This window comes from Hemiscyllium ocellatum, chromosome 5, assembly GCF_020745735.1.
Source record: "Hemiscyllium ocellatum isolate sHemOce1 chromosome 5, sHemOce1.pat.X.cur, whole genome shotgun sequence".
Lineage (NCBI taxonomy): Eukaryota > Metazoa > Chordata > Chondrichthyes > Orectolobiformes > Hemiscylliidae > Hemiscyllium > Hemiscyllium ocellatum.
The window spans coordinates 95,686,406-95,713,250 of record NC_083405.1 but is presented as its reverse complement, the minus strand read 5'-3'; the positions used below and the strand labels follow the sequence as shown (position 1 = coordinate 95,713,250).

The 26,845-nt window shown below is 40.1% G+C and overlaps 1 protein-coding gene across 7 annotated transcripts in view; it reads right to left on the bottom strand.

Moving 5' to 3' along the window:
• Positions 1–7,390: 7,390 nt before the first annotated feature.
• si:ch211-285f17.1 (sickle tail protein) overlaps positions 7,391–26,845 on the bottom strand; it is a 689,517-nt gene continuing 670,062 nt past the window's right edge. For 4 of the 7 annotated variants that reach the window (XM_060825000.1, XM_060824997.1, XM_060825001.1 and 1 more), the window contains 5 exons: positions 21,648–21,764; positions 12,674–12,748; positions 10,815–12,536; positions 10,187–10,315; positions 7,391–9,470 (listed from right to left, as the gene is read on the bottom strand). In XM_060825000.1, the coding sequence (XP_060680983.1) occupies positions 8,967–9,470; positions 10,187–10,315; positions 10,815–12,536; positions 12,674–12,748; positions 21,648–21,764 (2,547 nt within the window). In that variant the 3' untranslated portion in view covers positions 7,391–8,966. Of the gene's footprint in view, positions 9,618–10,186; positions 10,316–10,814; positions 12,537–12,673; positions 12,749–21,647; positions 21,765–26,845 lie in introns of all 7 variants that reach the window. The other 3 variants (XM_060824999.1, XM_060825002.1, XM_060825004.1) reach the window with 3 other exon arrangements.

The window sequence follows — 26,845 nt, the reverse complement described above, 5'->3', positions numbered from 1 at the left end:
CCTTTCACATACCTAAAAAAGCTTTTACTATCCTCCTTTGAGGCATGCAGTTGGCTCTAACACTTGGCTGCATTGACCCTGAACACAACCATCATAAATGGCATTTGTGAATTAGGTGAGGTTTTAAGGGAATGCAATGTGAATAGATACGTCACTGAACCAAATAACTGGGCAGGTTATGTGCTTGCACTGTAATGTGTGGCAGTTTGTGGCCAATGAAACTGACCTCGGAAAGTATATTTGCAGATGCCCTCTCCATCTTAAATTTCTGCAAGTAGCATCAACAATGTCAAATGGATGCTTGCTGGCCTGTTGCCAGTACTTCTAAAGCACATTTGATCTGAAGCAATATTAGAGGGGTAGGCAGATAATTCAATTGCAAGGGGAAACAACAATTGGGTATAGTAGAAAAACAATCCTATTTGGACAGTATCAAGACCCAAGAACTGAAAAAAGTAAGAGGATCTCCAGAGACATTGAGCAACCTTTCCTGTGGACAACAGTACAATGAGAGTCCCGAGGCTCCACTTGCCAACAGCAGTACCAGAACTTTGGGGTGGATTACTCACAGGGTTGGGTGTTTGGGAGCCAGTTTTTGAGGGATGGTGCCTCTCTCCCAGATTGCGCCCTGATCCACTTCAGGGAGGCAGTCGCCATACATTGCAGGGTTGCATTTTCACCTCTGAAAAAATACTGCAAGCTGGTACCATTGTCCTTGACTGGTGTCTTAAATATCTAAATTGGCCACGCTGGTGTATATAGCCAACACACAGTACTACCCACCTGTGGTGAAAATGCTTCAGACTTTTGTTTGCTGCAGCTCACTGATTCTTTCCCAGCCATCCCTCTGCTACCACCTTCAACCTGCCTTCTGAAGGCTAGGAAAATTTAACCCTTAATAACCAAATTATTACTTGAACCATATGCAAACTTGGTAGGGAATATGGAGGTGAATAGAACATAGAAAAGCACAGCACAGGACAGACCCTTCAGCCTACGATGTGCTGAGGATTAATCCTAATGTAAAATAAAATAACCTAACCTACGCACCCCTTGATTCACTGCTGTCCATGTGCATGTCCAGCAGGCACTTAAATGTCCCTAATGACTGCTTCCACCACCACAGCTGGTAATGCATTCCATGCATTCACAACTCTGCATAAAGAATCTACCTCTATGCGTTCCTCCTAATATCTTAAAACTATGACCCCCTCATCCCAGTCAATCCTGCCCTTTTTGGGGGGGGGGGGTCTCTGGCTAATGACTCTATCCATGCCTCTCATTATCTTGTATTCCTCGATCAGGTCACCTCTCTGTAGTCACTTTTCAGATCCTCAATCCCTTTCCTGGCTATATCATTGCTGCCAATATGTACCACGATGTCTGGCTGCTCACCCTCCCCCTTCAGAATCTTATAAACCTGATCGGTGACATCCCAGAGGCAACATACCTTCCATGAGTCCCGTTCCTGACCACAAAGTCTCCTGTCAATCCATCTAACTATCGAGTCCCCTACCACTAGCGCTTTTCTATTCTCCCCGCTTCCCTTCTGAGCTGCAGTGCCAGACTCAGTGCCAGAGAGCTGACAACTATGATTTTCCCCTGTAGGCCGTCCCCACCAGCAGCATCCAAAACGGTACACTTATTGCTGAGGAGAACGGCCACAGGGGATCCCTGCCATATCTGTTGGTTCCCTTTCCTTCCCCTGACTGTAACCCAGCTGTCCTCATCCTATGTCCAGGGAGTGATCACCTCCCTTTACATCCTCAATTTTTTCCTCAGACACCCGCATGATCCGCAATTCATCCAGCTCCAGTTCCTAACACTGTTTTTGAGGAGCTGAAGTTGGGTGCACTTCCCGCAGATGTGGTCAGCAGAGACATGTGTCGTACCTCTCACCTCCCACATTCTGCAGGAGGAACATGCAACTGCCCTAACAGCCGTACCCTGCTAATCTGAAAGCCCACACAGGACGAAACAAGAGAAGGGGGGAAAAAAAAAAGAGAAAACCTGAAAACTTACCAAGTTTACAGACTCTTAGCAAGGTTAGAGGTGGTGGGTGGGAGGGAAGCCCTATCGTGTAGGATCTCAGGTTTAGATCTCACCCACTTAAAAACTTCCCAGCAACCCTTGTTTCTCTCCACCCTCTCTCCTCACTGCTCTGTTCAAAAATTTTGTTTTTTTAAACTCACCTTTCCAGTAGCTCTCCACTCCTCAGTCACACTTCTCAGTGAATGGAGGCCCCGACGCCAGAGGTAAGTATTTTAAACTGTTACACTCACCTTCCCAGCAGTCCTCCACTCCTCGCTCGCACTTCTCAGCAAATACATGACTGGAAATGGAAGTGAGAAAGAGAAGTTCCATTTCATGGGACATTGGCACCAGCAGTGGGACAGCAAGAAATTGGGAAGTGCTCAACCTGATCTACAGTAAGACCACAAGGTAAAGCTGGAGGCAGCAAGCAGAGGGACTCAGGTACTAAACATAGTAGAGACATGAAGCCAAATGTTTTTCATCTAGCACTCAGGAGTAAAACTCAAGAAAAAATCAAGGGTAGAAAGGAAGCAACAATTTGTACAGCACAAAAGGACATCACAATCGATTGAATAATGCTTGGCATGGAGAGCTGTAGAAACTCTTAATTGTATTATTTAACTAATAAAATTTAAACCAAGCAGGTTGGCTGATTGGTCAAGGCTTTATCATGGTGGTGCAGCAGAGATGGATAGTCTCCACACCTCCGATTGGTGAAAAGGGTGTCATGTGTGGACACATTCTTCGCCCAGGGCCCAGTGTGAAAGTAAATAGACCTTTTAGCACACATAAATGAATCACATTGCTAGCCTGACAATGTTAGAATTACACCAGAACAAAATTTTAAAAAGTCAAGATTACTTTGTAGGTATTATCCAACAGTTGAATCAAATCGTACAATAGATACAACTTTGTGTTTTGCAAGCAGAGATGGATTGAGCCCCATACTGTATATGAAAAGAAACTTGCTAATGTTTTTAAAGTTCAAATTCCACAAAATACATGAGGTACAAGAGGGTGGTGAGAAATTGGTTTTGGTGATGTTGTCCATGATAGACAGAGCTATGTGGTCATGCAATCAAAGGAGAAACCAAAGCTCTGTCATGTGGCCCATATTCAGTACTGAAATGTGGTGGACAAAGACCTAACCAGAGGAAAAGGCTCTACAAGTATTACAAACCTCAACAATGGATTAGGTCAGCACAAATACTGAAGCATTTGCAACTACCTTCTACCAGACCTAATAATCAATGATCCAGACACCTCCAGCATCACAAATTTGATTCACTCTGATATCATGAAATAGCTAATCCTACAAGATAGAGAAAAAGCTATAAGCTGTAGTACTGAAGGCCGGAACTCTAGAACTAGCCACACCACTATTCAATCTGTTCCAGTACAATTACAAAACTTGAATCAATAACAAAGGGAAACATTGATGAGATATGATCTGTCCACAGAAATCAACACAACATAATCCCATCAAAAGGATTCTGGGTAATCCAAGATGGAGGATGGGAAGAATTTCTGGCTGTAACAGCTGCTCCTTTATTGAGGTGCTCTCGGTGTTGGAGGTGATTTCCTTGAATTCCTGGAGCAGCAATTACTATTGTATATGGTGTTGCAATGTTTTGGAACTTTGTTGTTTGAATTTGTGTATTGCTGGACATCGGAGCGAGTCTAGTAAAAATAAAAAGTGACATTCAAAACTGATCTTGGAGGAACCGGTTTGGGAAAGGTCACAGCACAGAATCAGACAAGTGGATTTTAAGTGCAGCCTTAAAATAAGTCTGCACTAGTGAGTAGAGTAGGTTTTTTCTTGACTATGTTTTATTGATTTATGTCTCTTGATTAAACTTAAAATATAAGCCAGAAGTATTAATTTAACCTGGGGCAATGTTTTGCAGAGGAATAAGACAGTGCTATTTTCTGGGTCTGTAGATTGAAAGCAGCAAAAAATAGCCCTTAGTAGTGAGATGCTCTTTTTGTCAGATGTGGGAGTTTAGGGAGAGTTTATGGGTTACTAAGGATTATATCTACAATAAGTGCCATTGGTTGCGAATCCTACCAGATCGAATGGATCGGTTGGAGAGGCAATGAGGAATTTACAAGAGCAAAGGAATGTGATAGATGGCAGTTATAGGAAAGGGGAGGGTGGAGTCTCAGATAAAGTCACATAGATGGGTTAACTCCAGGAAAGGTAAAAGAGGTAGGCAGGAGTCTTCTGTGGGCAAGGAGATAGTGAGGAAAGATTCAATCGGACACTGGTACAGTTGAGAACAAAGGTGAGTCAACAGTCAGGGCAGGCAGGAACAAAACAGAGAACAAGGTAGCACTGCATTAAATTGCATTTATTTCAATGCAAAAGGTCCAAAAGGGAAGGCAGATAAACTCAGGAATGTTAGTCAGGAACATGGGACTGGGATATCATAGCAATTACAGAAACATGGCTCAGGGATGAACAGGACTGCCAGCTTAATGTTCCAGGATACAAATGCGACAGGAAGGACAGAAAGGGAGGCAAGAGAGGAGGGGGAGTGGCATTTTTGATAAGGGATAGCATTACAGCTGTACTGAGGGAGGATATTCCCAGAAATACATCCAGGGAAGTTATTTGGAACTGAGAACTGAGAAATAAGAAAGGGATGATCACCTTACTGGGAATGTATTATAGATCCCCTAATAGTCAGAGGGAAATTGAGAAATAAATTTGTAAGGAGATCTCAGCTATCTGTAAGAATAATAGGGTGGTTATGGTAGGGGATTTTAACTTTCCAAACATAGACTGGGACTGCCATAGTGTTAATGGTTTAGATGGACAGGAATTTGTTAAGTGTGTACAAGAAAAATTTCTGATTCAATATGTGGATGTGCTGACCAGAGAAGGTGCAAAACTTGTCCTACTCTTGGGAAATAAGGCAGGACAGGTGACTGAGGTGTCAGTGGGGGAACACTTTGGGCCAGCGAGCATAATTCTGTTAATTTTAAAATAGTGATGGAAAAGGACAGACCAGATCGAAAAGTTGAAGTTCTAAATTGGAGGAAGGCCAATTTTGATGGTAATGGGCAAGAACTTTCAAAAGCCGACTGGGGGCAGATGTTTGCAGGTAAAGGGATGGCTGGAAAATGGGAAGCCTTCAGAAATAAGATAATGAGAGTCCAGATAAAGTATATCCCTGTCAGGTTGAAAGGAAAGGCTGGTAGGTATAGGGAATGCTGGATGACTAAAGAAATTGAGGGTTTGGTTAAGAAAAAAAAAGGAAGCATATGTCAGGTACAGACAGGACAGATCGAGTGAATCCTTAGACGAGTATATAAACAGTACGAGTACACATAATAGAGAAATCAGGAGGGCAAAAATGGGACATGAGATAGCTTTGGCAAATAGAGTTAAGGAGAATCCAAAGGGTTTTTACAAATACAGTAAGATCAAAAGGGTAAGTAGGGAGAGAATAGGGCCCCTCAAAGACCAGCAAGGCGGCCTTTGAGTGGAGCCGCAGGAGATGGGGGAGATACTAAACGAGTATTTTGCATCAGTATTTAATGTGGAAAAGGAGAAGTGAGAAGTGGCAGATGGTGTTTAATTCAGATAAATGCAAGGTGCTGCATTTTGGGAAAGCAAATCAGAGCAGGACTTATACATTTAATGGTAAGGTCCTAGAGACTTGGAGTGCAGGTTCACAGCTCCTTGAAAGTGGAATCGCAGGTAGATAGGATAGTGAAGGCGGCGTTTGGTATGCTTTTCTTTATTGGTCAGAGTATTGAGTACAGGAGTTGGGAGGGTGGGTGAACTATGAAGAGGATGCAGAAATGCTTCAGTGTAATTTGAACAAGTTGAGTGAGTGGGCAAATGTATGGCTGATGATACATAACGTGGATAAAAGTGAGGCTATCCATTTTAGTTGCAAATTCAGGAAGGCAGATTCACAAGTAGTGGTGATAAGATTAGGAAAAAGGAAGGCTCAACAAGAGCTGCTTTTCTTGCATAACAGTTGGTGAAAGTCAGCAGGCATACGTAGCAGGTGAAGACAACAAACGGTATGTTGGCCTTTAGAGCAAGAGGATTCAAGTATAGGAATAGGCATACCTTGCTGCAATTTACAAGGCCCAGGTGAGACCACACCTAGAGTATTATGTGCAGCTTTGGGTTCCTTATCTGAGGAAAGATGTTTTGGCTATGGAGGAAGTACAACGAATGTTGCCAAACCGATTTCTGGAATGGCAGACTGTCGAATGAAGAGTGGCTGGATTGATTTGCACTATATTTACTGGAGCTGAGAAGATCAAGGAAGGATCTTAGAGAAGCCTATAAAATTCTAAAAAGACGCAACAGGGTAAATGCAGGAAGGATGTTTCCAATGGCCAGGGAATTCAGAATCGGGAGTTTCAGTTTAAGGATACAAGATAGACAATTTAGGACTGAGCTGAGTAAAAACTTCTTCACCCAGAGTGGTGAGCCTGTGGAATTCTCTAACACAAAGCAATTAAAGCCAAAACACAATGTTTTCAAGGAGGAGTTAATGAGAACAGGCCTTTTGGCCCAACCAGTCCACTGACCATCTGAAGAGTAACCCACCCAGACCCATTTTCCTCTGACTAATGCGTCTAACACTACGGGCAATTTAACATGGCCAATTCATCTGACCTGCATATCTTTGGACTGTGGGAGGAAACCAGAGCACCTGGAGGAAACCCACGCAGACACTGGGAGAATGTGCAAACTCCACACAGACAGTCACCCAAGGCTGGAATTGAGCCTGGCACCCTGGTGCTGTGAGGCAGCAGTGCTAACTGCTGAGCTACCATGCCGCCCCTTTTAATCTTTGATCCATTTACTTGATGAACCAAGAGGAGAAAGCAGGAACAGGGTACAGAGTTGGATGATCAGCCTTGGTTATATTGAATGGCAGACCAGGCTCGAAGGGCTGAAAGTCTACTCCCACTCCTATTTTCTAAGCTTGTGTTATTGATTTAAAGGATAATCAAACTTATTGGGATCAGTTTACTTCCATTAAAGTAAATTATCACTTTGTAATATACGTTATGGGTGCTTTCAAAGCCTTTCCAACAATAGCAGCGACATGTTGATGCTCTGTTGTATCTGTTGTTATGCATTTATAATTGGAAATCGATTTTCCCAAAAAGTGCTGAATATTCCCTTCCCAATTGTCAGATTCAATAGGATAGTAGTAGTATTTCTGGAGCAACTTGCCTAGTAAGTCACCTCAAACAAAAATACCAAAGCAGTCAGATGTAATAACGATTATCTTTTATCTGCTAACCACAAGCAACAATTATAACATCCTTCAAAAGGAAATTTGCTAAGTTTATTATTCATCAATAAAAGAAACAGAACTACAAGCATGCAGCCTTTTATTTCATTGCTTCTTCACAAGGCTAGAGTCTGCAGTTCACCACAATGCTATATTTTACAATATAATATGTTTTACAAATAACAAAACTTTGTACAAAAACCTCTGGATGTGCAAACATGCCCCATCTTATAGATCACATATACCCATTTGTTTCTTAAAATATATCTTCTAATAAAAAGGCATGCAAATAAACAAACTTTGGTACTAGAGTGAAAACTATAAGCATCCCTGCAGATTTATAAGCAGATATATGTGTGTATGTATATATTTATATATGTATAGCTCAATATACACACACACACACACACACACACACACACAAAATATACCAGTTTTACAACTCTCAGTGTGGGTTAACAATCCTTAATAAGCAACTGCAACTAACAAACTATCATTGACTTTCCTGAAAAATAGGCAAAATCAGTTTTAGAAAACAATTTTACAGCTAGATTTTAAAGACTATTAAATGGGGTAGAAAAACACAACTTTGGAGAAATTAGAAAGTAAAGTCAGTTATACATAAACATTGATGCAAAATAGGGAACAGTTTTTCACCCATCACTCTTAAAAAAGCAATAATTATGTCTTTATTATTTATTGAGGGAATGGCAGTACAGGAGAAAATATCTACAACAATACACTAGTCTCGCATTCATCCAAATCATGTGTGTAAACTGCATTACCTGCCCCTTTTCATTGCCATGTGAAACATTAATTATTTATAAGCACTTTCAATCATGGAAATTGCTGACTTATTTGGAATATTGATTACTTTTTTGCCTCAAGTGAAATGTGTGGCTAAGTATGGTTATTAAAAAATTGCAAAAGATCATACATTAAGCAACAGGCAGCTACTCTTGACCTAGTATTCTTAGCTGCAGAGGAAATGCAACTGCCAACGGTTAAGAAACAACCATTAAATAAAAGTGTTTATACCATATTAATATAGTGAGATATCCAATAACAAATATGTTGAGTAGGTATAATTCAGTGCAAACTATGTATGTGCAGTTACCTTTTCACCTTTAGACCTATACTGAATATCATCTTAAATCTGTTACAATTCTTCAGGTTTTTCCATCAATATTCTTGAGGTCTTGGTGTGGAATAGTTTATATATGTGAGTCTTGAGTCACCACCCCAAATGTTCATTATTCAAACTTTATAATAGTCAAAGCAATATCAACTGTGCAAATTGAAAAAGTACTCTGTATTCAAAACAATGTGTTTGAAATAATATTGCCAGCAGATGAATGCCTTCGCTATTAGGTTCATAATGTCTTAATGTGCAACTTTTTATTATACCACCTGATTTTAAATCTGATTAGGTAGAACAATTATTTACAAGAGAAACAATGCAGGTGTCCTTCACAATTCCTTGCATGATTTCAAGGAATATCAATTGGCATTTGCAGTGTACAAAGACCTGTTAATTCTGACTCTGCTGAATGCACACTGAGGAACTTTACAAAATCATAATGAAATTAGTAGCATCCTGCTGCAAATGATTGAAAACCAAAAGAAAATGAAAGATGGATGGGTTCCAACGTGCTGCCTCTATGCCGTTTCTTTGACAGCGGCCATGGTGAATTTGCTCTGGTTCACGTTCTGTTGCTTGTAGCTTGCGAAGCTAGCGGTATGGATTGTCCGGATGCTCTTTGCACCTTGAGTCAGTGAGGTGGGAGAAACTGGGGAGGTGGAAGGAGATGAAGATGATGGAGAGGGCCTACCATTTGGAGTGTGTAGCGGGAATGAAAGAGGTTGACCTCTGCCTGTTAAGGCAGAGTTCTGAGCATGAAGCTTAAGGGAGCCATTAGATGTAGAAGGGATATGGGACACAGATGGAATTTGAACGTTACGGCCAGCAGTTGGAGCGACAGAATTAGCAGTAGATAAGGGATATTTACTGGAAGTATTGAGATGGTTAGTGTTGTCATTGCTCGGACCAGGCACAGAGCTACTTTTCCCAGAGCTAGAAGATAGGGCAGGGATCTTAGAAGCAGGTAAAGTAGGAGAGGTAACCTTACTCTCCCCACCAGCTTTCTTAGCACTTCCATTAGCCTGCAAACAAAGATGGCAGGAGATAAAGTTTGTCAGAAAGCCAGCAACATTTTAACCATGGGGCCTCCACAATAACCCCAGGCAGACAAAAGAATTAACAGTGCAGAACCTTATTATCCTCGTGAGCCTTGCAGGAGTTTAACGGACCTGGTAAATCCCACAACATATAAATGTGGAAAGAAAGAAAATAAAAGAAAAAGTATGAATATTAAGGATTATTAAAACCATGCTTTTCTACTATTAGAATGCAGGCATGAAAAATGTCTAATTAACCAGTAATTCATACTCTAAATCATTCATTTGATATAAATTTCCACAGTAGTTAGTTCAGATGAGTCAGTACTGGTTATGGTCCGGTTAATTCAGCCATTCTAATTACATGCTCAAATCCTCTTAGAAAATAAATTGGAAACATTACAATAGCAAAATAGCAAGTTACTTGTTAAATAGTTTACTGCACAGAAGGATACAGACATACATCACCAAGAAGTTACTGACAGAGGAATGGGAAGGTACAGTATTACAACAATGACACAGAACATTTCACAGAGTTCAGCAGGATTAAGAAGCTGATACCAGGTCCGGGTTCATAATTTAATTCAACAATTGAAATGAGATATAACAACATGGAAATTTAATATCAACAGATATAATTAAATTGACAAGTATTATAATTGCTTCATTATTTTCTGGACAGATGTCTAGAATAAAACTACCTGTCGGAACTGTCGCTGGGGGTCCTGAAGCTTCTGTTTTGTCACCTTTTCGGTAGTTCCTTGTTGATGCCTTAGTTTTGATCCTACGGAAACTGGCATTCTGCTGCTTGGGGACATCAGGTGTGAACTCTGGAAGAAAGTTAAACATAATATTAAAATATGGCACAGTAGACTCTTACTTCTGTGAACTTTTATGAATCACAATGAGGATTAGCAGATGTCCAGAAGATCAGAAAACACAAAGATTGGTTATCTTGTAGTATCTACACTGATCACCATTATCCTGTTAGGAAAAACAATTTACCTTCACATGCACAGTGAACAGAGTTACAGTCCCCATCTCTACCAGATGTAAGCTTGATTAGAGGGTGCAGAGGCAGAAAACCAGAAGTTATTTTATAAGAAGCTTACATTACCTGAAGTTCAAACACCCAGTTAGACCAAAGCGTCAAAATACTTTGAAAAATCAACAAAAATCAAATTGCAATCAGATTAATTAATTAACAATAGCTTTTCCCAACACCACTGTCCACCAAACCATTAAACAGTTATGCTTCAGCTGTTAGATGCCAGAAAGTGAAGTCACATCACCCGCATGAAGCAGATAATAAAGAATGCGATAGGACACCTGTGGTTCACTGGTTTTTGTGGAGATTTTTGGAAGTAGTGGTGGTTTGGTCTTGGTGTTTTGAGGTGCCTTTGAAGAGGAAAGCAATAGTTGATCAGTAGATTTGATTTCATTCCATGACATAGCCCCTTGAGATAATTCAGAGCTTTGAGAAGGGCAGGTTGTGTAGTCTTCTTCCTGTTCTGCTATCTTTGGACTCATTTCACTGATTGTTGTTTCTAATTGTTTGATAGTTTGTTCAAGGCTGTCTAAGGTCTTGTAAGTATTCTTTCGAATCTGATCGGTTCTGAAAGAATTAGGTATCACATCAGTGGAGTTATGTTGCTTTGATTGCATGGTTTTGGTAGAGGTTTCATCTTTGCAATTTGCTTGTACAATCTCAAAGCGTTTAGCTTCTTTGTGCTGTTTCACTGTTCCATCAAGTTCTTCTTCATCTTCATAAACCACTACCTGCAGGGTTTTCTTCCCAGTCTTTGTACCAGTTTTAATAGCTTGGGTCAGAGCTGCAAGTTGTTTTTTAGGGAATTTGAATTTAAACTTCTTTTTGTTATCTGCCTTATTTGTAAGCAAACTTTCTGCACAATCTGATTTGGTGTCATCTCTTTCAATTGGATCAGATTTACTTTCTTTCGGTGCATTAATTTCAGCAGAACTACGTTGGATATCGTGGTCGTGACCACTGGATTTATTACATACTGAATTATTTGCCAAATCCAGAGTGGAAGAAATTCTGTTTGAATATAGTTCATCATTATCCATTCCAGATTCGGATAATGTTTTTGCATCACTGGAGTGTTCCGCAACTTCACTCTCCTCTTCTATTCTCTCTTCTGCCATCATCCTCTCTAAATCTTCATCACATTCCTCAAATACTGTTGACAATCTTTTGTAAGCTGATCGGATGTCCATTGGTTCATCAAAGATAATGATTACTGGCTTTTTGTCTGTGAAAAGCATGGAGTCTTCACACCCGGCCTCCTGACCTGCTGTCATTTCTCTATTTGCATCCACATTCAGAGTCTGTATATCTTCTCCTTTCTTATTCACTAGATCAATGACCTCTCCACTGGACAGAGCCTGGACCTCAGTGTTTGTAATCATAAATGCTATGTTATCACTTGATGGTGAATCTTCTCCAGAGGAACTTGAGGAATCAACATCTTCCAAATATCTGACAGTACCTTTGTTCTTTGGTCTCAATATCACCTGTTGGCTGTAACTTTCCTTCTGATAACTCGGGTCTGCAGATGGCATTTCCCATCCTTGGTGACCAAACTTATTAGAAACTGAATCATGCTGGTCCAGAGTTGTAGTGCAATGTTGTACCGCGGGTACTGTCATGTGTGTTCTCATAAGTGGGGAGAGAATGTTCTGTCCAACAACCTCCTCAGATGTTGAAATATTCACCTGTGGAGTGGACAGTTTGGTACATGGTGAAATAAAATGTTTGAGCTCACTTTCTGTTTTAAAATCTGTATCAGATTCTTTTTTTTCCGCAGCAGGCACGTACTCTCTCTGTGGAGTGGAATCTTGCTCCTTTACAACAGATTGATGAACACGCATTTTGTTTGGCATAGGTCTCTCTTCATTTTCTAGGCATTTTGATGTATCCTTTGGGTACGTTGAAGGAACATAAGTGTCATTGTGTGACTGCAACTCTATTTGAGAATGAACATTATGAAATATGAACACGTTGGAAGTCATCGGTGCATCATTAGGAATCTGAAAAAACAAAGAGAAAGTCTACAAATTCAAGAATATTTTGCATTTTCTTCCAATCAAAATAACTATGGAACATAAGAGATTAGTAATTTATAATATAAAAAATTTCTTAAGTATCACCATTTTAAGTTACTTACCACTGTAGAATCCAGCAGTGCCTGGTCTTCACTCTCTGTGGGTATGGCTTGTTCATCGACAATGCCTGATCTCTGCTAGGATATTTCATTTTAACAAGTTATTGCATAACAAATGCTCTGTACTTTAGACATTAACTGTACTTAAGCAATGCAGCTTACCTACAATTTAAGGTCTGCAATGCATATTGGACAGCCAGCCACTTATAACACACCTGTTGTGCTTCACACTAAATGCATTACATCACATAACTGAAAATCTCAAACCAACTAACAAAAATGGCATAGTGCCATTATTCTTTTAGGCATGCCAGAATAAGCATGTGAATTAAAATTGGTGTTGCAAAACAGGTATATCATAACTGAAAACCCCAAAATTATGTAAAGACTAGCAAAAATCAGTGATTACAGAATAAGCAAGTCTTTCATTAGCCACCGCAATCCAAAATCCAAACAGCCCTTAGCATTAGGTCTTTAATACAATGGCAGCACCAAATATCACCAGTAGTCAAAGCTCTGAAACCAAAACAATAATAGTAACACCTTGGTGCTCAACTACCAAGCTAACAGAAGCAAATAAAACAAACTTCCTTTAAAAGTTACATTTTGTAATAGGCCATCTTCATAGAAATTTGTATAGTACCACACACAGCAAGCCAAATATATGATGCAAGTTTGAAAAATTGTTAGACATCTGTGATAATACTTTAAAATAAAATTGAGTCCTTTAGTTTACAAATGTTTTCCTATTTAATATTGGTTAATCATTTTATCGTTATCTACATTACCTATCACCAGAAATGTAGACAGAAATCAGTAATCAGTAAATGCATTGGTAGACTAATCTAACACAGCTGATAGTTATTCTTCATTTTGGATGAATATCATTGAATTTTCTGTAACAAATCAATAAAACCTGGTTTTTAGGCACCCAAAATCCTGCCTTTGCATTTTCTATAGTGACTGCACGTCTTACAGCAGTAATTTTATACAGCAAACATAGAGGCTTGAATAGAAGCATCTTTTAATGTCATATATATGTATATAATAAAACATTAAAATACTTCAATTTATATTCCAGCATCTTATATAAAGTTTGTTCAAAATTGAAAACACAGATGTTTAAAAATACATTACAAATGCAAAATTCCACACTGAGATCAAACAAGCATCATTCTAAATGCCCATTATCTGAACTAACAAAACAACAAAGTTAAGGTTTTGTTTTGAATATAAATGTGTAGGCTTCCAGAATTAGATTCAGGAAGCTATTTTGTAATACAACTTGAACGCATGCTGTGCAATACAGCACTGTCATGTTCTTTCAGATAAGAGGCATTGCATTGAATTAGAAGCAATGATTATCACTAACTTCCCACAAATTGCAACAAGGAAGTATAAGAATCAAAAGTAATGTGTTTTTCTTAGATTAAAATTGAAACAGAGAAACCACAGACAATACCAGTTTTATAGTATAGTCTCCTATTGCATACTTCATTTAATTCATTCAGCATTTGTGCATGGTTTTACATTTTATGCAGTTAAAATTGAGCTAAAACACATTTTGATACACTAAGGTGTTTGATTTCTAGCATATTTACTTGTTTTATTTTGAAAATCTTCACTTTCTCATATTACTCTTCTGATTCGCATGAGACAATCAGCATTTTTTGCTAATGCCTGGAGTACAAGACTCCTCTACATCATTACCCATGATAGAGTGGTTCATATGAACATATTACTGTAGAATTTAAATTATATAAACTGAAATGTAAATCAGTTTTATGTACATTTTATCAACGTTCAAACTCATTTAATAATGAACGACTGGTGCCTCTATCTTTCAGTGTTTATAACAGACAAATTGGTTCAGAAAATAAGCAAACAAACTTTATTTAAAACGAGAAGGTTAATCTGATGTGCATTTCCAGTATAAATCTGGAGTGGACCACAAAAGAAGAGATTGCCTGATCAGCCAGAAAAATCAAGGTTGTTTCCAATATAAAATTACCCCCAATTCATACAGCTTCCTTGGGATTATAGGAAAAGAATTTCAAACTCTATAGCACATTGGCCAAAATAAGAATTTATTTTAGGAGCAGTTTAGTATGTTCTACCATTCTAAGGCATTAGAAAACAAAGGGCTAGTGCAATTAAATGTGCATGCTTGCAATGGAATGTGATTCACTGAGAAAACCAAAAGCAAAGATTGATGTTGATACTCAGCATTGCTCATTTTTTGATCCCACAAAATCTCAAAAGAGCACTGGCAATAAAGGTACAGTCAGCATGAGCAAATGAATTGTCTCAAAGAAGTATAATGATATTTTACACACCCTTAATTAAATCATCCATGTTGGAGATTGTCATAAGAATGCCTCAAAATATTTGCTTTTGTGTAACATTTAATCCTTGATGTGTATTATGGAATTAATATATCACAGTTATGATATTCAAGAAAATACTGCTTGCTTTGAAAACTGGATGCTTTGAACTCATGTAAACATTGTGCTCCATGATTGGAGCCACAGTATTCCAAGGGTTCAATAATGTACAATATTTCAAAGCAAAACAATGTCTTGGATGTTTTACTTGTAAATACCACATCTTTTACTATTTTTTACTTTGATTACTGATTGGTTTATGCAATCCGGTTGCAGATGCTAGAAGTGGTTAGCAAGGTGACAAGCCTCTAACTCCTGGGTGAAAGGGAGGACTGCAGATGCTGGAAACCAGAGTTTAGATTAGAGTGGTGCTGGAAAAGCACAGCAGGTCAGGCAGCATCCGAGGAGCAGGAAAATCGATGATTCGGGCAAAAGCCCTTCCTCAGGAATCTGGTTCCTGGGCAGGTGAGTAGCTTGTGTGTTTACAATACAGGGAGAGAAACCTTCAACTGCAAAGTCAAGTCTCTCTTTCTCTTCGACCTGGAAGGTATCTAGATATTCAATCCTGCCAATTGATACAAGAACAAAAGAACTAGGAGCAGGAGCAGGCAATTCAGCCACTCTAAACTGTTCCACTATTTACTGTGATCAGGGCTGACCTCCGGTTGGTCTCAACTCCATTTTTCTGACTGCTTCTCCTAACTATGCAATCCACTGCCAATTAAACTTTATTTATTATTCCACTATGGATGTTTTCATTTTTTTTAAATGCTCAAACAGCTCATTGATAAAGTAGAGTCACCACAGAGCAGTTGCTCTCTCATTACACAGAGATAACTGGTTGTGATTTAACCTGAACCAGTGTGAGAATTGAGCTCATGCTATTGATACCAGTCTGTATCTCAAACGAGCCAATATGACTGAATGGATCCCCATGCAGAGTTAACAATAAAAGGCTACATCCTTGCTGATGAGCTACAAATGAGGAAGACTAAAACTACTCACATGGAAAACCTTTAGTTGTTAGTATTTTATGCAATTTCACAGAAAGTGGTTTGAAGTAACTAATAATTGATTGCTAGAATAGAATGTAAGTACTGTTGAATAAATAAATTTTTTTGAAATTTTATGTTGTATACATCAGGAGAATTCATTGATATTTCTTATGAAAAGAGACCAGTGAGTTTTATATTCTAGGAGAAGAATGTTTTGATTAATGGCAAGTGGACTATTGGCAAAGGTCTTGCTATGGAGGATACATCACTTAGATGATGACTACAGTTAACTACCAAACTTTGTTCAAATTTAAACCTGGCACATTGGCTCTGATTGGTAAAAGGATTTAACCTACATGAAGGAATATTGGTGCAGTTGTTGGAAGTCAGTCATCTCAGCTCCAGTACCTCACTGGAGCAGTTCCTTAGAGTAATATCCTAGCCCCAACCATATTCAACTGCTTCATCGTTAACCTTCCCTCCATCATTAAGTTAAAAGTAGGGATATTTGTTGGTGATTCGACAAAATTCAGCTCACAACTCATGCTAAAAGAGTTAGTGTACAAATAGACAATATTCAAGCTTGAGCTAACGAGTAGTAACATTTGCACAACACCAGTGCCAAACAATGACTGTCTCCAAAAAGAGAATATCTAATCATCATTTCTTAAAATTCAATGGTATTGCCATTTCTGCATCCCCCCTCATCATTGGTTAATCATTGACCAAATATTGGACTGGACTAGCTATATACACTATGGTTAGAAAAGCTGAACAGAGGCTGAATCCTGCAGTAAGAATTCATTTCACGGCTTACAAAGGCCTGTCCACATCAATAAGGCACAAGTCAGGAGTGTGATGGAACATTCCCCACTTGCTTGGATTACAGCAGCTCCAACAACACTAAAGAAACTTATACTATCCAGGTCAATGCAGCCCATTTAACTGGCACTATATCCACAAATATCTAAACTCTATCACTCTACTCATTGTGAGTTCAGAACGATGCAAGGTGATTTAATTGAAACATATAGGATTTTCAAGGGGCTTGACAGGGTAAATGCCGAGAGGATGATTCCCTTCATGGGTGAGTCTAGGACCACAGAATATAGTCTCAGAAGGGGAGCCAATTTAAGACTGAAATGAGGAAAACTTTCTTCTCAGAGGATTCTCTCTCTTTGGAACTCCTTGGCACAGTGAGCCTTTAGGGTGGAGTCCCTCTGTATACTTAAGGCTTTGGTCATTAGATTTTTGGAGATCAGTGGAGGAATTAAGGGTTACAGGGAAAATGCAGGAAATGGATATGAAAAATGTCATCAGATCAGCTTTGATCCTATTTAATGGTGGAGCAGCTCAAGGAGCCAAATGGCCCACACCAGTTCCTTTATTGAAATAGTCTTATCCACATCCTTTGCTGTTATTAAGCATCAACTATAATATGTATTATCTAAAAGGTGCACTGCAGAAATTTACCAAACCCACGTCCACCATCTAAAAGGTGTCACGGTGGCTCAGCAGTTAGCACTGCTGCCTCATATTGCTAGAAATCAGGGTTCAGTTCATGCTTGGGCAGCTATGCGGAATCCAGTGTCTGCATGGGATTCTTTCGGGTGCTCCAGTTTCCTCCCACAGTCTAAAGACATGCAGCTTAATGGATTGACCATGCTAAAGTGCTCCACAGCACTGATTTGATTTGATTTGATTTCATTTGATTTGTTGTTGTCACTTGTACCCAAGCACAGTGAAAAGTTCTGTTTTGATAGCAGTACAGGCAGATCATAAAAAACAGGTACATATTGATCATAGGGTGCTTAGACTCAGCTGGGCCTACAAGGTTACGACTGCACAGGAGATACACAAAAGCAAGGTTTGAAATTAGAAAGTGTGTCCAGGTTAGTGCAGACAAGGTAGGTTAGCCAAGGGTAGAGGTGTTTGGGTCTGGGTGGGATGCTCTTCAGAGGATTGAAATGAACTTGACGGGCTGAATAGCCTCTTTCTACAATGTAGGGATTCTATGATTCTATTCTATTCTATGACAAGGACAGCAGATACATGGAAACACCACCTGCAAGTTCCCCTCCAAGCCACTTACCATTCTGATTTAGAAATAAATCACCATTTGTTTAGTGTTACTTGGTCAACATCCTGAAACTCCCAGAGTAGACCAGCACAAAATGGACACTAGCAGTTCAAGAAAGCAGTTCACCACTCCTTAATGGCAACTGGGAGTTGGCAATGCAGTGCCAGCCTATGATGCCCACATGCTGTGAATTATAGTTGAAAAAAGTTAATCAGAGATTGGCTGTCCCCTGTTTTGTGGAGCAGGAACAAACCAATGTGTGCTTGTCTTTTCTCCCTTCTGTCTACAGAGTAAACATTTTTAGCACACCCAATTTAAGACCTTCAGTCAGGCTCATAGTGTGGTGCACTTGCTTGTAGTGGAAGCTATTATATTAATTCACACAGTCCTCTCCTTTGCAGAGAGAAAGAAAAGGTCACACATTGTGAATATATTTCAACTCATCAAAACAGGGATTAGCCATTCCCTGATTCATTTCACCGGGTAACGCATTGACCAATTAAAGATAAGTCGTCTATGTGAATTCAAACCAAACTTGGCAATCTAACTGAAGCATTTTCCATGGCAATACCTCAGTTAGAGAGTCAATTTGCCAATTAGCTCTTTCTTCAAATACAATATCAACATATTGTTTTCTCTTTACTGAAAGCAACAATTGCTGGAGATAACAGTGGGTCAGACGGCATTCATGGACAGAGAGCAAGCTAATGCTTAGAGTCTAGACCTGTTATCAGAGCTGAAGGGAAGTGTGGAAGGGACAGCGTTTATGCTACAGTTTGAGGCAGGGATGGGAAGAGTGGTGTGACAATAGAGAATATGTAGGGTACTGCTGGAGAAGGGATGTCGATCATTTCAGATTAACTAGCTGGAATGTGAGAAATACAGACCAATTGTGTCTCCTGCCAGACTGGCAAGAACAGTAACTGGGCTGGGGGGAGGGGTGGACATGCTAATAAAGCTAAAAGTAAGAAATGGTTCACAATCTGAAGATGTTGAACTCAAAAATAAAAGTGAAGGTAGTAAAGTGCCTAGTCTAAAGATGAGATGTCGTTCCTTCAATTTGCGCTGTGTTTCACTGGAACACTGCAGAATGCAGTTGTGGGCAAGCGAGCAGGATGCTGTACTAAAATTACCAGTTATGAGAAGGCCGCTGTCATGTTTGTGTACAGACTGGAGATGTTTTGCTAAGCGGTCACCCAGTCGGCGTTTGGTTTCTCCAATGCAGAGTAGGCCACATAGGGTGCAGTGAATACAATGCACAAGATTGGAGTGCTGCTTCACCTGGAAAGGCTGTTGAGGCACTTGGATGGTGAGCAGGGAGGTGGTAAAGGGGCAGGAGGTTCATCTTATGCAGCTACATGGGAAGGTGAAGTGGAGAAGGAAAATGATGTTGGTGATTGTGGAATGGGCTTGGGTGTCCAGGAGGGAATGATCCCTGTAAAACGCAGACAGGGGGAGTGAGGGGAGGATGTGTTTAGTGGTGTCGTTGTACTGGAGTTGTCCAAAATGGTAGAAAATGATCCTTTGAACGCAGAGGCTGGTGTGATGAAAAGTGAGGACAAGAGGGACCTGATCATGGTGTTGTGAGTGATGGGAAGGGGAAAGGGTAGAAGCATGTTTGATAGATTGGATGTGGTCAACCACAGTGGGCAGGAAACTACAGTTATGGATGAAATAAGCCATGTCAGCAGCTCGGTTTTGGAAGGTGGCACCATCTAAACTGATGTGACACAGGCGAAGGAACTGGGAGAGTGGGATAGAATCCTTGCAGGATGTGGGTGGGAACAGTTGTAGTGAAGGTAGCTATGGGGGTCAGAGACTTTGTAGTGGATGGCAGTGGACAGATTATTCCCAAAAATGGACACAGAGAGGTCAAGAAAAGGAAGGGATGTGTCAGAAATGGACGATGTGAAAGTTATAGAGGGGTGGAAATTCGAGGCAAAATTAATGAAGTTTTCAAGGTCCTGGCAGAATCCATGTGGGTGCTCATAGCCACTTGTTTGACTTGGCAGAAGTGAGATGAATTAAAGGAGAAATTGTTCAGTGAGAGAATAAGTTTAGCCAGGCAGAGGAAAATAGTGGGGGATGGGCAGTGCTCAGGTCTCTGGTCAAGGAAGAAGCTGAGAGCCTGCAGATTGTCCTGGTGGGGGATGGAGGTATAGAGGGATTGGACATCCATGGTGAACAGGAAACAATTAGAGTCAGGGAAAGTAAATCGTCAATATGGTGGAGTGCCCATCGGAGGAATTGCAGATGTAGGTGGCCGAGGTCTGGACAAGTGGAGAGAGGATGGAGTCAAGTAAGGAGGAAATGAGCTCAGTGGTGCAGGAACAGGCTGATACAATGGGCCGACCAGTTGCAATCCAGTATGTGGATTTTGGGAAGGAAGTAGAAACCGGATTTTTGGGACTGGGTGACTACAAGGTTGGAGGCAATGGGAGCGAGATCTCTGGAGGTAATGAGGTCAATGACAGCCCTGACAACTTGGCTTGATGTTTGGAAGTGGGGTCATGGTCTGGGGGGGGAAGTGGGGGGGGGGGGGGGGTGAACAGTAGGAAGAAGCGTCTGAGTGTTGGTATTGACCCTCCGTTGGAAAAACATATACGTGCTAGACTACAACCGCACCACCTTTGTTGGGGGGTTTGATAACAAGGTTAGGGTTGGACCTAAGAGTGAAGTGCAGCAATTTCAGAAGGGGACAGGTTAGTCTGGGTGAGAGCAGCAGATAAATGATACAACCAATGCCACGTGAGCAGCTTTTAATGAAGAGGGATTGGTTATTTCTTGCAAATTGTCTAATGAGTAAAAGATGAACAGCTTCAACAGAAACAACTAAATGCATATTCAATAGTGTTGGACGTTTTTGGTACTCAATAAATTAATTCTATTTTAATAGACCTAGAGAAACTTCTACATTCCATTTTGCAATTACTGCACCGTTTCCTTTTTTTTTAAAAAGATGAAGGATGGGAGTAGAGAGCAATAAGACCGGGAGCTTCCTTGTCTTACCACCATAAGGGATTACAAGGCAAGTATAATCTGCTACTTACGTTTGTAACATAAATAAAATCAATGTAACTGATTGAAGGGAAGAAGGTGGAAGAGAGAAATGGGTTCATGCAATAGATTTTACTTCCCCAAACCCACAGAGCTGGGCTAACTTCTACCTTCTCAGCAGTATCATTTTCTGCCTCAATTTGGAAATTTGTTTCTCTGGCCAGTGTTCAGAATTAAAGTAAAGCATTTAAAATCATTTTATTTTAGTATTTAACTCAATTTTAAAAAGGAGAAAATTTTAATTAACACTTATTAGAAAAAAAATTATTATCTGGTAAAGGGTAGCATTACTCAGCATTGAAATGTACACAAATCACCTTAGAGCTTATTTAAAGCATATAGGAAAACATATAGGGTTCAAAGAATGTTAGAAATCAGAGCAGAGAGATGATATTTGATTAGTATTGAAGCAGAAGAGATTGGAGCACAGCAAGATCATAATCTGTAACCATTGATGTTACCTTCTTTTCTTTGGCTGATAAAGCTGTGGACCTTACATCTTTGGCTTGGATTTCAACTTTCGGTTGTTCAACAACTGTTTTTGAACTTACATCCATAACTGAACATTTCTGGAAAGCCTGAGAGATTAAAGTACATGATGTTAGCTAAAAATCATATCATTTTAGTGCAGAATCTAGGAATTTCACTACTGAAGCTCAGGCACACAAAAAAAATCAAAATCTGAGGTCAAATCCTTGCTGTGAGGTTAAAAGTTACACCCACTTCAAAACTTAATCAACAAGCACAGGGTACGTATCACCAATTCAACAACAGACTGCGCATCGTCAATGACCAAGTTTGTGAAAAGTTTAAATGCAAAGATAGCTGTTTTAAGTTTACTGAATACCAACAAAGTCTGCAAATGATGTCAGCTGTGGCTCAACTGGCAACACTCAGAAGATTGTGGCTTTAATGAAGTTCCTATACAGCAAATCAGTTCTCATTATTTGCAAGAGATAGAAGCAATGGACTTCAAAAGGTATCCCTCCTATGTTGTGCAAAAGACCAAAGCAGGTCAGATGAAACAAGAGGAACTTCAAAAATAAAGGTGGGGGGGGGGGGACCTTGGGGTTTGGGGCCAACATCCTGAGTACACAGATATGTGGGTAACAAATTAGCAAATAATGAGTACCTTAGCTATGGATAGATGACTGTATTGTTGGAGGTCACCTCCTTCAGTGAGATGTAAAACTGAGCCTCTGACTGTCCTTTCAAGTGGATGGAAAAATCCCTGTGACTTTTATCTCTACTTTCCTCTCTAGTATTTATCAGTTAACCAGCAACTCTAAAACAGATAAAGTGGCCATTACAGCATTGCTGTTTGGGAGCAGTTATGTCCACATTTGCTGATGTGATTCCTGCATTACAACAACCCTTCAAAAGTACTTTAAGCAAATGTATAGCACTTTGCAGTAACCTGATGTCATGATAGATACTATATAAATGCATTTTTTTCCCCAGAGATCAACTTCCAATTGGCAATTACTTTTAATAAAAAGGGAATGGAACACAAGCTTTGGGAAGGTTCACTGCTACCAGAGAGTGTGTTGTTGAGTAATGTGCAAGTTTTGGCTCTTCATTGGGGAAAAAATAAAACTGCTTTAGAAGGAGTTCAGAGAAAGCTCACTCAGATTGTTTCTGTGATGAAGGGTTTATATTTAGAAGAAAGGTTGAAACAGATTTGGCTAATATTTACTGGATGTGACTGTTGATCTTGTTGTAAACTAAAAGATCTTGAAGGTACTAGATAAAATGTATCCTAGAAGGATGCTTCCTCTTGTTGGGCACGTTAAAACAAGAGGACATAACATAAAAATGAAAGGTCTTACTCCAAAGTTCATTACATTTTGGAATGCTCTTCCTCAGAAAGTATTGGAGGCTGTGTCTTTAAATATATTCAAGGCAGAGTCAGATTTTTAATGGACAAGGGAGTCAATGTCTTTTGGGTGCAGACAGGAGAGAATGAGCGGAAACTAAAACCAGACCAGCCATGATCCTATTGAATGGTGGAGCAGGTCTGAACTACTCACATCCGTACAATTTACAACAGACAGCAGGGCAAATTTAAAGTTTGCCTCAAAACTACAATTTGTTTGAAAAAAAAACGGATATCACAAATTGGTGGAAAAGCTGTACAGGGCCCTGGTGAGACCACACCTGGAGTACTGTGTGCAGTTCTGGTCTCCAAATTTGAGGAAAGACATTCTGGCTATTGAGAGAGTGCAGCGTAGATTCACAAGGTCAATTCCTGGAATGGCGGGACTACCTTATGCTGAAAGACTGGAGCGACTGGGCTTGTATACACTTGAGTTAAGACGACTGAGAGGTGATCTGATTGAGGCATAAGATTATTAAAGGATTGGACACTCTGGAGGCAGGAAACATGTTTCCGCTGATGGGTGAGTGCCGAATCAGAGGACACAGCTTAAAAATAGGAGGTAGACCATTTAGGACAGAGATGAGGAGAAACTTCTTCACCCAGAGAGTGGTGGCTGTGTGCCATGCCCTGCCCCAGAGGGCAGTGGAGGCCCAGTCTCTGGATTAATTTAAGAAAGAGTTGGATAGAGCTCTCAATGATAGTGGAATCAAGGGTTATGGAGATAAGGCAGGAACAGGATACTGATTAAGGATGATCAGCCATGATCATATTGAATGGTGGTGCAGGCTCGAAGGGCAAAATGGCCTACTCCTGCACCTATTGTCTAAAAAAAAGTTACTAAACAGACAGGTTCGTCCTTTCATTCGTAGGATGTAGGCATTGCTGGCTGGGCCAGCATTTATCACCCACCCCTAGTTGGACTTGAGGTGGTAGTGATGAGCTGAGCTATCTTCTAGAGCCATTGCAGCTCATGACTGTAGTGGGTTGGAAAGGAGAAAGTTACCATTTATAGAATACACCAAGTTGCTGAACTAAGTACCAAACAATGTTAAATTCATGTAGGAGCGCTAAATGGGTCACCTTCTTACAACAGATTTGTACACAAATAGAATTTATGCATTAATGTTACATTCAGAACTTCACAAATTCTGTTAAACATTTTATTTTTTTAATGGTACAAAATGTACATAGGTGTAAAATGAGATACTTGGCAACAAGACCGAATAACAGTCTCTATAGTGAGGTAACCCTTTATGGCAACAAATAGAAATCACTCCACAATGATTCAACTCTGGTTCATTCATAATACTTCAAGCTTTTAGTGTCACAGACACTTGTAAATATTGTCCAATCTGTAAATGTTTGCAGCTATTCTAAATCAGCATACCCTCTGACTCATCTTGAACAACATTTTTTTTTAGATTAGATTAGATTACTTACAGTGTGGAAACAGGCCCTTCGGCCCAACAAGTCCACACCGACCCGCCGAAGCGTAACCCACCCATACCCCTACATTTACCCCCTACCTAACACTACGGGCAATTTAGCATGGCCAATTCACCTGACCCGCACATCTTTGAAATGTGGGAGGAAACCGGAGCACCCAGAGGAAACCCACGCAGACACGGGGAGAACGTGCAAACTCCACACAGTCAGTCGCCTGAGGCGGGAATTGAACCCGGATCTCTGGCACTGTGAGGCAGCAGTGCTAACCACTGTGCCACCCAAATATGGGATCACATTGAAAAGCACTGCACATAGGTTCGCTAACATCTCTCCCAAGCTGACCCCATTACTATGGGATCTGGAGAGTCGTCTTTGAATTCCACGTTTACATGTTCTATAGTATTTTCTACACAGGTAACAATTTAGCTTTAGATTAAAAAAAAATCACCTTACAAATTGAAATATAGATTAAATTTGTTCAGAATTATTCTTTTAGAAGTGAATAAGATTTCTGAAGTCCACTATGAACACATGTTGTTACCACATCTGATCAGGATACAAAAAAAATGTTGCCCTCTCCCTCACCCCTCACTTCATACCCATTGCCTGGAGCTCAAAAATTCCTCAAGTGCACAGATTGCCTTCTGTGCAGGACTTTTGTAAGCTCTTTAAGTTCAATAAAGAGAATTAAGTGTTTTTTAATATAAGCAGAGAATTAACTGAAACAAGTGTAGAGTCAGAGTCATACAGCACGGAAACAGACCCTTCGGTCCAACCAGTCCATGCCAACCAGAATCCCAAACTAAACAAGTCCCACTTGCCTGTGTTTGGCCCATGTCCCTCCAAATATTTCTTATTCATGTCTTTTAAACATTGCAACTGTACCCACATCCACCATTTCCTTTAAGTTCATTCCACATACAAACCACAGCGTAAAAACAAAATTGCCACTTACGTCTTTTTTAAAATCTTTCTCCTCTCACCTTAAACACATGCCCCCTAGTCTTGAAACACTCCAACCTTGGGAAAAGACACCTGCCATTAACCATCAACACCCCCCCGATTTATAAACCTCTATAAAAAGTGACCCCTCAAATCTCCTACGCTCCAGTGAAAAATGTCCTAGCCTATCCAGCGTTTGCCTATAACTCAAACCTTCCATTCCCAGCAATGTCTTGGTAAAATCTCTTCTGAACCCTCTCCAGCTTAACAACATCCTTCTTATAACAGAAAGACCAGAACTGGACATGTACTCCAGAAGAGGCCTCACTAACACCCTCTACAACCTCGACACAACAACCCAACTCCTATACTCTAAGGTCTGAGCAGTGAAGGCAGGCATGCTAAAACACCTTCTGCAATGCACCATGTACATGTGATACAAATTCTTTAAAGAATTATGTACCTGAACCTCTAGCTCTCTGTCCTACAAAATTACCCAAGGCAATACTTTTAAGTGTACAAATCCTGCATTTTCGTGTTTTCCAATTACCTCATATTTACTCAAATTAAAATCCATCTGCCACTCTTCAGCCTAATGATCCAATTGATTAAGATGTCTTCATAATCTTCAAAAACTTACTTCAATATCCACTACCATCAACCTTGGTGTCATCCGCAAACTTAATAACCACGCCTCCTATATTCTCACCTGAATCATTTACATAAATGACAAACAACAGCTGATCCGGTACTGATCCCAGTGAAATACCACTAGTCACAGGCCTCCAGTCTGAAAAACAACCCTCCAAGGCCATGCAATGACCTTGGTAAGTAGGGTTAAAGAGAATACCAAGGCATTCTATAGATACATTAAAAACAAGAGGATAACTGGGGGGAAGGTAGGACTACTCAAATGTAAAGGAGAGAACTTGTGCTTGGAGGCAGAGGACGTGGGTGAGATTCTAAAGGAGTACTTTGCATCGGTATTCACCCAGGAGAAAGACATGGCAGATTGAGAGATGTGTGTGGAGCATGCTAATATGCTTCGTAGATCAAGAAAAGAGGTATTGGCTCTCTTGAAAGGCATTAAAGGTGGATGAGCCCACACAGCCCACTGGTAACTACCCCAGGTTCTTGACAGAGGCAGGAGCGGAGATTGCTGGGGTCTCGACCAAGATCTTTAAATCCTCATTAACCACTGAAGGGACCTGGAGGACTGGCAAGTAGCTAATGTTGTACCTCTGTTCAAGAAGGGAAATAGAATAATCCAGGAAATTACAGACTAATGATCAGTGGTTGGGAAGCCATTTGAGAGGATTCTTAGGCATAGGATTTATGCACATTTGGAAAAGCTTGGCCTAATTAGAGAGTGTCAGCATGGCTTTGTGCAGG